This window comes from Hermetia illucens, chromosome 1 (assembly GCF_905115235.1).
Source record: "Hermetia illucens chromosome 1, iHerIll2.2.curated.20191125, whole genome shotgun sequence".
In the NCBI taxonomy this organism is placed as follows: Eukaryota; Metazoa; Arthropoda; class Insecta; order Diptera; family Stratiomyidae; genus Hermetia; species Hermetia illucens.
The window spans coordinates 21,076,082-21,088,722 of record NC_051849.1 but is presented as its reverse complement, the minus strand read 5'-3'; the positions used below and the strand labels follow the sequence as shown (position 1 = coordinate 21,088,722).

Genomic DNA, 12,641 nt, shown 5'->3' with positions numbered 1-12,641 from the left:
TGAAATTAAAATATTATTATTCATTTCTAAAGTCAGTCTCTTCAGAGAAATTCTAAAGTAAGGACCTACTTAAAGATGACCTTTTCTTAGCTTAGCTAGCTTCTGATCTGTCCGCTTAATTTTCCGATGTTTCATGGGTGCTAGTAATAAGCAGAAAAATTAGCCTTTGGGCAGGAACTTAACTTAAGGAATTGAGCTTCATAGGATATCTTACTCCTCCCAATTAGGTTTTTTATCTCTCTAGAAATAGGGGGGTTACTTGTATTTATTGCCGATTCATTCAGAAACAATATAGCAAAGGGCCATTTAGAACTTGCAATTTGTTGTTGATTCACTTCTAATAAGAACCTGGCTTGACAATAAGCCATCTTTTTTCCTTCGATCAAATCACTTCTACCACATTCACCATCTTTTTTCTTTTGTTTGAAAAATTTGCAAAATATTTTGTAAGAGGGAGGGGAAAATATCTATATTTAAGAAAATTATAATCCAAAATCAAGCATTAATCACTTCTTGCACGTTCTCTCTACTATTTCTTATTAAACAGAATAAATACTCAATCCCTCCCCCCTTTCCAACTATCATGTAGAGGGATTTATCTAGACCTTTTTTTAAGGTTTTGTGTAAAACATAAAATTAAAATCGATTCACTGTCTGTCTGTCACACGCGTTCCCTTCATCAGTGCTCACAAGTGATGAAGCGAACAAGTGGTTCCCGAAATATGGGGAATTTGCAAGACCAATAAATAAAACTAGCGAATAGGAAAAGACAAGTTTTAATTATTTCAAATAATTTAATCGCTAGAAATACCGCTTAATTACACTCAGATAAGTTATGATTGTTATGCCATGGTAGAAGCTTTATAAATGATCCATCAAACACAAGACTACACTAGTTTTTTACAGTATTCAAAGTATCAGTCCTGGCATTTGCAGCAGCTTTTCGACCCGCATATGGTATGTTATATGCTGCAAAAGTGTGAAAGTTTTTCTACTCAAAAAGTTCACTTTTGCTATCTTTTATGAATGATGATTTCAAGAATTTGAAAAATTGATTTCCATATAAAGAAGAAAGAAGGAAGCTAGTATATCATACATGAAACGAGAAAACGACAAGCTATCATACTTGCGAAATGTTGCTTCAAAGGTACACATGGAAGTGTTCTTTTCTATCGAATTATAACTGAAGATAAGAAGTTGGTGTATTCTGGCAATCCTATGTGAAAAAAAAATCATGTTTGGAACCAAATCAACCATCAACACCGAAATCAAAGCGGCATTGTTGTTGTCAGGCCTGACGAAAGAAAGGTAGAGAGAGGGGATTTCCTCCGGGTCCGGAAAAGAAATTTGAATGAAATAAAGGGATAATAGGTGAGCCCAAACTCATATAATTTTCACTCCAGGCCCCGTTTTCCGCACGATTTTCACCCCGAGCCCGGTTTTTCTCTCTACAGTCCTGATTTTGATGCATCTGGTAGGATCAGAAAAGCGTGGCGCATCATAAGTTTTTAGAGCAAATACTCTTTTCTGAGTAAATTCTTTACCTTTGCTATAGGCCGATAACGGCATAAATAAGTAAATTGGGACTTTGAGTTCCACAGTTTCCCTGGACCGGTACAATATTTTTGGGTCAGCGATTCTTATTTTTCTTTGCATGGAAACAAAATGTATGAAATTCCTTTAAAAATTAAGAAACGCCGAATTTAATATGCTTAGAATTGCTTGAAGGCTTTCCTTTTGAAAAGCTGCTTTCCTTTTGAAAAGCTGCTTTCCTTTTGAAAAGCTTGTTTCAGTGTGCACTTTCTTTTTATATATTTATTTATAAAGATAAAAATTATCAAGAAGAGCAAAATACAGTTTGTTTATTCGTTATTACTTAAAATATTTTTCTAGCATCAGAAAAGTAAAAAATTGAAAATTCTTGATTCATAAAGCAGACGCGACTGCATTCGCAATTTCACTTGATATAAACTTTACTACGCGAGAGTGCTTGTGATCACGTCGGCGGTTGGAGCAGAAGAGAGGTGCGATCCCTCTGTCTCCAAACAACGGGACTCCCTCACCGCTGGCTCTCCACTCTTGTGGCGAGTTCTAAAAAAGCCGCGGGGAGCGGCAGCGGCGTCATCCATCCGCTCGTATCAACCACATTCGAAATAAATTTCGAATGTTGTTAATCCTGCTGCGCCACATGTTCTTAAAACTAGTCAGATCGATAACTGTTGAACAATTCACTGATTGATCCTGATTAAAAGCCATATTTATTGGTTTAGCTTACCATGTTAATCACCGCATACTTGAAATTTCCTTCTTTTTTCTTTTCTTATTAAATAATTTGAGTTTTCGTGCTATTTACCCATCGAGAGTGCTCATAACTAACGTATAGTATTTGCAAGTGTAGAAAATTGAGGAATACATTGAAAGTCGCACTATTTAAAAACATTTAAAATGAAGAAAACTATTTAATAATATTTTGATATCGCCAAATGACATATTATACTATTTTTGGAATTTGTCCTACTTGATAATTGAAGTTCAGATATAATCTTCCAAAAAACTCAATTATTTTTCTGTGAACGTTTCCAATGCTTTTATGATTTAATGAAAAGGCTCTCCTTTATTTCGTCAAGTGTCTATGTCTATGTAATCCGGCTCCTCTGTAAACCTACACTTTCTCCCGAAAAATGTCGTTTATAATATTTGATTAATATTCTACCTTTTATAATTCACACTCACGTAATCCTTTTTACTATAATTGTAGTGTCAATAACATGGTGACTTATTAAACCAATCAAAACCATAGACATATGTGTTTGAACGACGCGACAACTTAACACAAAATCCACAAAACTCGATGATAGTTCTCATATTAATTTTATGCAGGCTTATGCTATTTGTAGCAGCATTAGTGGGGCGAGCCCTTAACAATTTATTAAGTAAATTATTATTCTCTTTGTACAAGTGCAAATATACTCATTAATGAAAATATTATTTAATTCTATTGTTTACAGCGTGTACAGGCGAACCGCCGAATACTACTCAAATACGGAAGGTAACGTTTTCGAACGAAAAATTCATCATGGAAAACGGTGTAACTGAAGAGTTGGATAGTAACAGTAACGGAATGGCAGAGAATCCTGGAAGGCCAAATTTTCTGGTAAGTAGGAAGCGAATTCATTATTTGGAAACATGTGCTAAAGATTAATTCAATATTGCTTAATAGGTGGGCGATGATGCCGAAACTATTCAAGAGGCTACTGAAGCTGTTGATGAATTTCCCCAAAAAATCGAAAATGATTTTAAACAGCTGACGGAAAAAAGAAAAAGGCTAAGGTAAGTTTGATATTCTACTTATTTTGCTAATATAATAACAAAAATGTTACCTCTGTCATGATTTACTAATACAACTGGCAACAGCTCTCTAGCCAACTTTTAACAGCACTGATTGCCTCGCTTGAGTATAACTCAGCATCTTCGAGATGCTTTGCGACAACAACCAGCGTTATGTCGTTAGCGTAACCCACCACTGTGGCCTCCCTCGGAAGGGGAAGATTAAGTACATCGTTGTACATGATGCTCCACAGTAGTGGGCCCAATATGGTGCCCTGCGGGACACCCGCGGAAACAACGTACTCCTGGGGTCCGTCATCAGTGTCATACCAGAGCCTCCTTTCTGTTAAATAACAATCGACGATAGCAGTGAGATAGGCGGGAATAGAAACCTTCACTAGGGATTTGCGTATTAGATTGTAATTGGCCGAATTGAATGCATTCTTCACATCCAGGGTTACTACCACGCAATATTTGCTGGTACTACCCTTTTCGTTGATTGCATTTTCGGCCAAGCCAGCAACCAATTTGATGGCATCAATGGTTGTTCTGGCTTTACGGAACCCATACTGCCGATCTGAAAGGCCGCCTTGGCTCTCAACAACCGGGAGTAATCTATTATAGATTATCTACTCTAACATTTTCCCCACAGTATCCAAAAGACATATGGGTCGGTATGAGGATGGTTCACTCGGAGGTTTATCAGGCTCCCTCCCTCGGACATGCAAGCTTCGAACAACTCAGCGAACATGTCCGTCCTGGATTTCACAGCCAGCTTAAGGGCCTTATTCGGTACTCCGTCCAGGCCCGGCGCTTTATTGTCTCCTATTCTACCGCAGATCCCCAGCAGCTCGTCTCTTGTGACTGGCGGAATTGCCGTCACATTCAGAGGTGGTTGGAATGTAGCGGTGCTCTCCTCTTTCTGACGGAATAACCCCTGGATGATTTTCAGCAAGAGGGTAGGACACGTGATCTGCGGGGACAAACGGCCTCTGAATCGTCCCATCATGATTCTATAAGCACTACCCCACGGGTATACGTCCGCTTCTGAGCAGAGCTCTTTAAAGCATTTCCTCTTATTTCGCTGGATGGCGAGCTTGAGGGCTTCTGGCTCGGTGGCAGGCTGGTTCCACCAGTAATTTGGTCTTCTACTGGGGAATGAGCATCTCCTAGGCATGGACGCATCACATGCTTTGGCGATGCATTGAGCCAGATGGGCGGCTCTTTCCGTAGAGGCCCCTTCATTATCAGGTTGATCTAATCACACCTCTATGAAGGTCTCCTCATCCAAAGATTTTGCAGACCAGCCTGAAATCTTTTTTGGTTTTGCGCATGATAGCTCTTTGTCCTGTGGCTCGACACATGTCTCAAAGAAAATTGGCTGGTGATCGCTGTGGGTGTAGCGTTCGCTGACGCACCAGGACGTACCACACGCCAGCGCAAGGCTGACAAAGGTCAGGTCTACAACCGAGCCTGGCCCCCTTTCTGCAAAGTGTTTACAGCACCTTCGTTAGCCAAAATTATAACCATCTGCCCAAAAGCTTCTAATAAACTGCGCCCCTAACATTTGATTCTCTGCTACCCCACTCTAGGGCCCAAGCATTGAAATCATCAGCAATCACCTTTGGATTTCGTCCCCTTGCATCGAAAACAAGATTATCAAGCATTTCCTCGAATTCAGACAGTGTCAAAATTGGTGGGGCGTAGCAGCTGTATACATATATACCATTTATTTTCGCCCACACAAAGCCACTGGCTGCCTGACTTGCAGTGCATTGTATGGCCTGTCGACCGCAAGCCCATATCCCCGCTCCACAAGTCAAATCTGTGACCCATATGCCAGCGTGACGGTTTCTATACAATGCAATGATTGAGGTTTATTTGAATAAACCTCATTTTCTCATTGCAGTGAGCGCCTTCCTAAATTCCGGACATTTACCACTTCCGGCAATATTCCGGTTATCCTGTCCCTCTTTTATTTCGCGCAATTGGCATTTGGGTTCCCTATTGCACTCTTTGGCAATATGGCCTTTCTCCCCACACCTTCTGCATCGATTGGATCGATCAATGCGGCTGGTGCATGCCCCTGCGAAGTGTCCAAACATGAGGCATTTAAAGCACCTCTTTAATGAAGTTTGTTCTCTTAAACGGCAGACAACCCATCCAACTCGAACCCTTCCGGCAGCCAACAACATCTGCGCTGCCTCCGCTGGCATCCGTATTGTGGCTGTTTGAGTACCATCATAGGCTTTTCGTAAACCCACAACAGACTCCTCGGTAAGTTCTTTCAACTTGAATTGCTCCTTCATAGCAGTACAAATTTCTCCTTTCGATGTCACTTCATCGAGATCCTTGCATTGTATTATATATAGATCTCATATTTATGGGCACGTACTGCGGCATTCTCCCCAAGTGAGTTTAGACTTGAGTGCGAAACTCATTAGTTTTGCATACGCTGGATCTTTTCAGCTCGAACATGAGATCCCTTTGTGGGTTCTTCGGATTCTGTTCACATTTCCGCTCAGATCTTTTAGGTCCGGATCAGCTTTGACCTTTTTGAGTATCTCCGCGTAGGATAGATTGCCCTTACTGGAGATAACAATCGCATCTGGACGAGTTCGCACTTTTGTTTTTCGTTTCGTTTTTTGCTGGTAACTTTAGTCCATACATCGTTTTCGTTCGTCTTGGGCTTCGCAACGCTGGTCGAGTTTCGTACATTCGCTGTACGCTTCCCTCCTTCTGAGCTGTTGGTGCTGGTTTTCAGAATGTCCTGTCGCCTTTTTTTCTCGTAGGTGTATGCTGATTATTTAGAGGATCCCCCTCTTTTTCACGTGCTCGTTCATTTCGCCGTGATTCCTTGATAAACTCGGACAGCTCAACTATTTTTGCTCCAAGCGGGTGAAGGATAATTCCCCATAAGCCCCTGGAGGGTTACTCCTTTTATACGCTCCTCCACTTTTGGCGTTTATTGACCTTGCCTGTACCTTATCTTTCCCCGTCCTTGGCATTGGTGGAGATTTCAAAGTTGACGAGCTTCTTTTGAATAGATCCCTTCCTTGTTCCTGGAGCACCTTCTGCTTCGCGCATCTTGAACATATGCGGTAGGTGCTATTACAGTTTTTGCGGTCTAACAATCTGCCTTCAGTTCATCTTTGTTTGGTCTTGTTACTGGTGTTCTCGGCAAGGTCGTTCCTGGCTTGAACCCCTCCTTGTCCAAATCCAAATCACTTGTAACATTATATGCCAATGTGGCTAAGTTGTCCACCACCGAGGCGCTTGCTCAATCCCAAGAGCCACCGGTACTAAGGTTCCGAGCCCTTGCACCGTAAGTTTCCTCCTTCTCTCGTCTTCCATGGTGGTTTCATGTGCTGGGTATCCTTCCCATAACTATTTTGGCCCACGCACCAGAGATGAGCAAACACTAGCCCATGCACAGTCAGAAAAGAAAAATGCATAAACACATATTTACACATCAATAGGTATGCCCGAATCCGCCAACTGGGGTTGCGCCTGATGGGGGATCTGGGTGGGTCTGTCTGTCTGCCCGTCACACGCATTTTTCTCTGAAACGGTTGTAGCGATTGACACCAAATTTGGTTGAAATATGGGAACTGTGAACACTCACGCATACAGTGAGTTACATCCTTTTACGTCGAATTTAAGGGGGGTCCCCATACATGCAAAAGGAAGGTGTACATTTTTTTTTCACCAAATATAGTCATGTTGGATATCAAATGAAAGGTCTTGATTAGTACTTTTTGATGCCGGTCTTAGTTTTGACATTTGTTGGAAAGGCGGGGAGTGGGAGGGGTCGAAAGTGAAGATTTCTTTAACGGACCCATTCTCAGAAACTACTCAATCGAAAAATCTGAAAAAATCAAGAGTTTACCACTGTATGGTACCTGAAGCGTCCAGCTCCCGGTTTCGCGACTTGTTTTTGGTTCACGGAATCCTCTTTTTGAGCTTAGCGCCCAAGCGTTCCGAACACGAAGACGGGTTGCAGTTTCTACTTTATTTAACCTCAAAACTGATCATATATCATAGCAAAACAAGCTGAGAAAGCATAATGAGGACAAGAATTTTTTCCCGTATTCACGGGAAATGAGATGTTAACAAAGTTAAACCGTTTGCCGCAAACTAAATGTTCGTTGAAATAGAAATTGGAATATTAATTTCACCAAAAAATCGTTATTTGTCCACCATATTCATGATGCTTCTATTAAATTACAATTTTCTGTCGAATCACATTAAGGATTAACAACATTTTCCTTTAAATTTCGTGCCTTAATATGAGTAATTTATTAGGTGCCACCACCCCGTATTGCTAGTACGACCTCATTCTTCATTAATGGATATCCAGCGTGTGCTACTGAGCCTAATTTTTGGGGGAGAATATGTACTCAAAGTCAATCCTTACCATATTCCCCATGTCTTTCGCTTCCGATGGAACAGCTGATGTACGCTCACTTCCACTTTACTTTGCTTAGTTCTCACAAATCTCGGAGCAAAATGATAAGAAGCGACCGCCTATTAATAGATTGACATTGCGTCACGAATAAAAATCGTGTTGAAGAAATACCCCCGGATTGTTGTCATAGTAGCGTTCAGTTCAATTGTCAGATTTTACTGTGTTCTCAAAAGTTTGTATGAATCGATATATCAATGTTAGGTGCTGTTTACACCAGATGGCATCTATCAGACGTGGAATTTGGTAAGGAGTAGTGACTGTTTCAATTCCTTAATTAATTTCTGAAACATATGTGAAGTGACACATAAAACATATTCAATGTGTTTTATATTCAACAAATAAGGAAAACGGTTTTAGGTTTTTAACAAATGAGAAAGAAGTTTTGTTTTTAGAAAATAAACTTAATTTTAACTTTTATACTTTAAAATTGCTCTCGATTACCCCTCTAACCCCAATCAAATCTTCAATAAAGCCGGTTAATGTTTTTAAAGTCGACTAGGCTGGATTTATGATCCGCTACTCCTTCTAGATGTTCCTCCCGACTGCCACTGTTCATATCACCTGACAAATTTGTGTAAAACTTAATTCAAAGTGCAAAACGAAATCTATGGATTGACTCACGTGAAATATGTTATCTACCAGTGATTTATACTTTTTATCTGTGATAGAAGAGACGTCGTGTTATATTACCAAATAGTCATCGAGAGCCATGTTATTAAATTTATTAACATATTTCGGAAGAGTGGATTTAACTGCCGGAATTTTTTTTATAATAGTTTGAATCTCTGAATCAAATGATTGACAACATGTAATTTTCTGCTTTACGACGCGATGCTTGAATTCGGTGGATTCAAAATCGTTATTCATCAGCTGTATCGTGTGATAATCATAGTGAACACAAAATGGTATCCTGGATGAATTTCTATTGTGTTTATTAAGTTTTCACAGCCAAATATAACGTTTTAGAAAAAAATCAGTGGCTTAAATACAAAAGTTTGCCTTCGTTTAAAGTTCTATTTTACCATGATCATCATTGACGACGCAACAACTGGTATTCACTGTAGTAAGGAACTCTAAACATTCCGGTTTTTCGCCGACGTCCATCAATTCAATATCCTTAGTAACTACCTGGCGTCCTAACCCACGTCACCGCCCCGCTTGAAGCAGGATCGGCCACTTTTTCTTAGACTTTCCTTTCTAGGTCATCTTCACAGTCGAGGTCCAGTCGAATTTTATCCACAAACGAATGGTCGCCGACCACGGATTGCGCGTGGACCCCGTGGATTTTGTCTGAAATGACAACCAACGTGCTCAGCGACGCCACGTAGTTCTCCCCGAATCTGCATGTGCCAAGATGGGCTGTGTGCTCTCCGGAAGTCTCTGCAGCCACAAAGGGTGTAGCAGTTCGGTGCCGGCTTTGTCACCATCCAACTGCTTCATTTCGCGCAGCAGTTGACTTGGCTCACGATCATCAAGCGTTAGCTCTATCAGCAAATGATTAAGTTTGGCCGTTTCACATTCATAGATTTTTTTGTTAAACAACCTACAGAATCTTCAATTCTTCTGTAGAGGCCCAAAAATGCTTTCTAGGATTGTCCTCTTGAAACCAGCTAGAAGTTTGCAATTTTGTCTGCTAATAACCTAAGTTCTATCTTGTATGGTAAAATATTTGACCATATGATGAGGTTTTTAAGGGGTTATATATCCTTTTACTCCAAAAAAATGAGGATAGTTTGGAATTTTTTAAGGTGTGTAGCAGTTTTTTTATTAAACTAATGCTATATTTTTTGAATAAAAAGCAGCTGTTATTGAATGAAGTTATGGCTCTTTCCTCAAAACCCTTTTTAAGGTTTTGTTTTACACAAATCGATTAACTGTCTATATGTCTGTCTGTCCGTTTGTCTGTCACATACACTTTTCTCCAAAACGGCTAAACCGATCTGAACGAAATTTGGTGGACATATGAGAACTATGAAATCGCACGCATACAAAGAATGACATAAATTTACGTGCAGTTTGAAGGGGGCCTTCTCATGCATGTAAAGGAGGGATGCAAAAATTTTTTTCACCGTATATAGCCATGTGGTGTATCAAATGAAAGGTCTTGATGACTACTGATATTAGTTTTGAAATTGCAAAATGCGTGAGTAAAGAACCCATATGTGCACACTTAAAGTTAGAAAGAATTCATTTTCTCAAACTACCCAACTCAAAAATCTGGAAACAAATCAGGGTGATTCGCTTATACAAAATCTGGGCCTCAAAATATGTTCCATTCTGATATCTGCTCAAATAAACTTACTAACAGTATATTACTGACTTTTTGAAGTTACCTGGAAAACCCCCTTAAGTTCATCTTAGGAGTACCAAATTTTGCAATGACATAGAGGACAGTATCGCGGATGCTGTTGTGTGCTGAATTTTAAGGAAATCCGGTTATTAGTGTCAAAGTCTTTTCTGTCTTTTTTTTAAGGGGGTGGAAATCTTCAAAAGACACTGGCCTGGGTACGTCAGAACGTGGAATTTTTACCCACTAAAACCACCTCGACTCCTCGCCTACCCCGTGGAACCACCTTAACGTATTATATCACGGGGCGGAATTAGCTTACTTTAGCTAGGTCTACTTCCGTCTACCCGCGGGGTCTGTAACCGCGCCTTCCTCACTTCTGCTTTTCGTAGTTTATCCTGGATTACTGCAATCATAGATTTGATCGCATCCCAGTCTTCCTGGCAAGCTACCATTCTCCGGACAAAATTCTCCACTGATAGCACTTCACCAAAAGTTTCCTCTAGATTCCTCCTTTCTTCCACGAACCTAGGACATTAAAAGAATACGTGCGCTGGGTCTTCCAGCTGCGACCTGAGTCAAATCAATGTAATAATCTCGGGCGAGCGCAATGCTGACTGATTACTGGAAGTATCCACCTTTAGCCTTGTTGCAAGGTTTGAGACGATTGGGTTACTCATCTATTGCGGTACACACTGTGTCCGTAGGAAAATATTTCACTGCTTGTTTTAATGTTTTTTTTTAGTTCGGGTCGATATTTGGATATCCCCTATAAAGCTGGTCATAATTTTTAGTCCATTGAGTTAAGATCTAGTCTAGCAGAAGGCCAATTGTCTGCAGAATTGAAAGTGGGGACATTGTTTTCGAGCCAGGTTTGAGTTGAGAATTATGCGTCGGTGTAGCCTCCAGTTGAAACCCCCGTGCTGATTTTTGAGAAGGGATTGACTGAGAGGTTTAATAATTGCTTCCAAAATCCCTGCTTGGTACACTACTGCCGATGTTTTCATCCCGTTTTCGCAGAAATCGATACTTATGACACCATCGACCACTGAGGCAGGGTGGTGACCTCGTTGAATTCTTGATACTGGTTTTAAAGGTTCTTTTGACGATCGCGCATAAACTGTCATTTTGCTTATTAAATGACTCCTCTGCGGTGAAATTTTTTTCGTCAGAAAAAGGGTTTCGTTGAATGCTTGTTACTTGTTGCTTGTTATTTTTAATTAAGCACTCTGTCAGCAAATGTTCCGTACGCCTTCTGAAAGCTGCTAGTCTTAAGTCTTCATTGATTATGCGAGACAATTATTTAACATCCCTCTTTCTTGGGACATGATTTTTTGTGGGCACTTCGGGTTCCGTCGGATTCGAAGATCGACAGCTTTTATGGCTTACGGTGTTCTTACAGTATATTTGACGGTCTTTCACATCACCAGCGCCCTCGAATAGTTGTATAGCACGACAAAGAAGCATCCGATTTATACTGAGTTTTCTTTAATAGTTTGAGTATCGCATTTTTTTCATTCCGTGATTATGTAGTGCTATTATCGCGATTCTATTTTCTTCATTCACAAGAGTAATTATAATAAAATGACTGAACGATTAAAGTGATTCTCGGTCAGGAGAAAGGTTACAGCTAATAATAATGTTCCAATTTAAAACAAGTCGGGAAACCGCAAGCTTGACGCTTCAGGTATAAAAGGTTTTGTGTTTCCCTATGTGAGGAGCATAACGTAGTTCTGGCTTATAGCATTGACCGAGATATTGAAATCGCTCAGTTCACCATTGCCAGAACTGAGCGATTTAAATATCTCGAAGGGCAGGTTACTGCCATTGTCAGAACTCAGCGATTTAAATATCTCGAGTCAATGCTATCAGCCAATGGAGAACCGCGTAATGAAATTGTTTCACGCATTAATGCATCCTGGATGAAGTGGCATTCCCTAACTGGTGTTCTTTGTGATCGACGTATCAGCACACGTCCCAAATCTAAAATTTACTGCAATGTCGTTCGTCTGCCGCTCTCTATAGTTCTGAGTGTTGACCGACTATAAAGGACAATGAACGGCGTCTTGCGGTAATGGGGACGAAGATGTTGCATTGCACTGGGGGCGTGACACGTTTGCACCGATCGTGGAAAAACTACAAGAGAGGCGTTTTCGCTGGTGTGGTCACGTAATTCACGCTAACGAGAATTCAACAACCAGTATTGGTCAGAACATCGAAAGCAATAGTAAGCAACCAAAAAGCCGGTCAAAACAATGGTGGCTTGATGCGCTGGATGGGGATTTAAAGGTCTCGAGATTACATCCTGATCAGGCATTTGATAAAATAAAATGACGAAACCGATCACCACGAGCCGACCCCGCTTGTGAACTGAAGGCTGAAGAAAAAGAAAAAGATGTGAGGAGCGACGAGTGCACGACAGCTCCGTGTAATATAGCTAAAAATTCCATTGCCCTCTATTTTCTAGAAAGCGATTTAAATAAATCATTTGATGGAAAGCCCTGTGTTGATAATGGTCAACCTCATACGCCTCACACCCTGAGTTTAATATTATTAGCA

At 40.5% G+C, this 12,641-nt stretch overlaps 1 protein-coding gene across 2 annotated transcripts in view; it reads left to right on the top strand.

The window, feature by feature from the left end:
- The window catches only part of LOC119654073 (acetyl-CoA carboxylase), a 103,672-nt gene that overhangs the window by 35,724 nt on the left and 55,307 nt on the right, over positions 1 to 12,641 (top strand). For both annotated transcript variants that reach the window (XM_038059247.1, XM_038059239.1), the window contains exons 2-4: positions 2,759 to 2,933; positions 3,009 to 3,154; positions 3,221 to 3,330. In XM_038059247.1, the coding sequence (XP_037915175.1) occupies positions 2,852 to 2,933; positions 3,009 to 3,154; positions 3,221 to 3,330 (338 nt within the window). In that variant the 5' untranslated portion in view covers positions 2,759 to 2,851. The remainder of the gene's footprint in view (positions 1 to 2,758; positions 2,934 to 3,008; positions 3,155 to 3,220; positions 3,331 to 12,641) is intronic.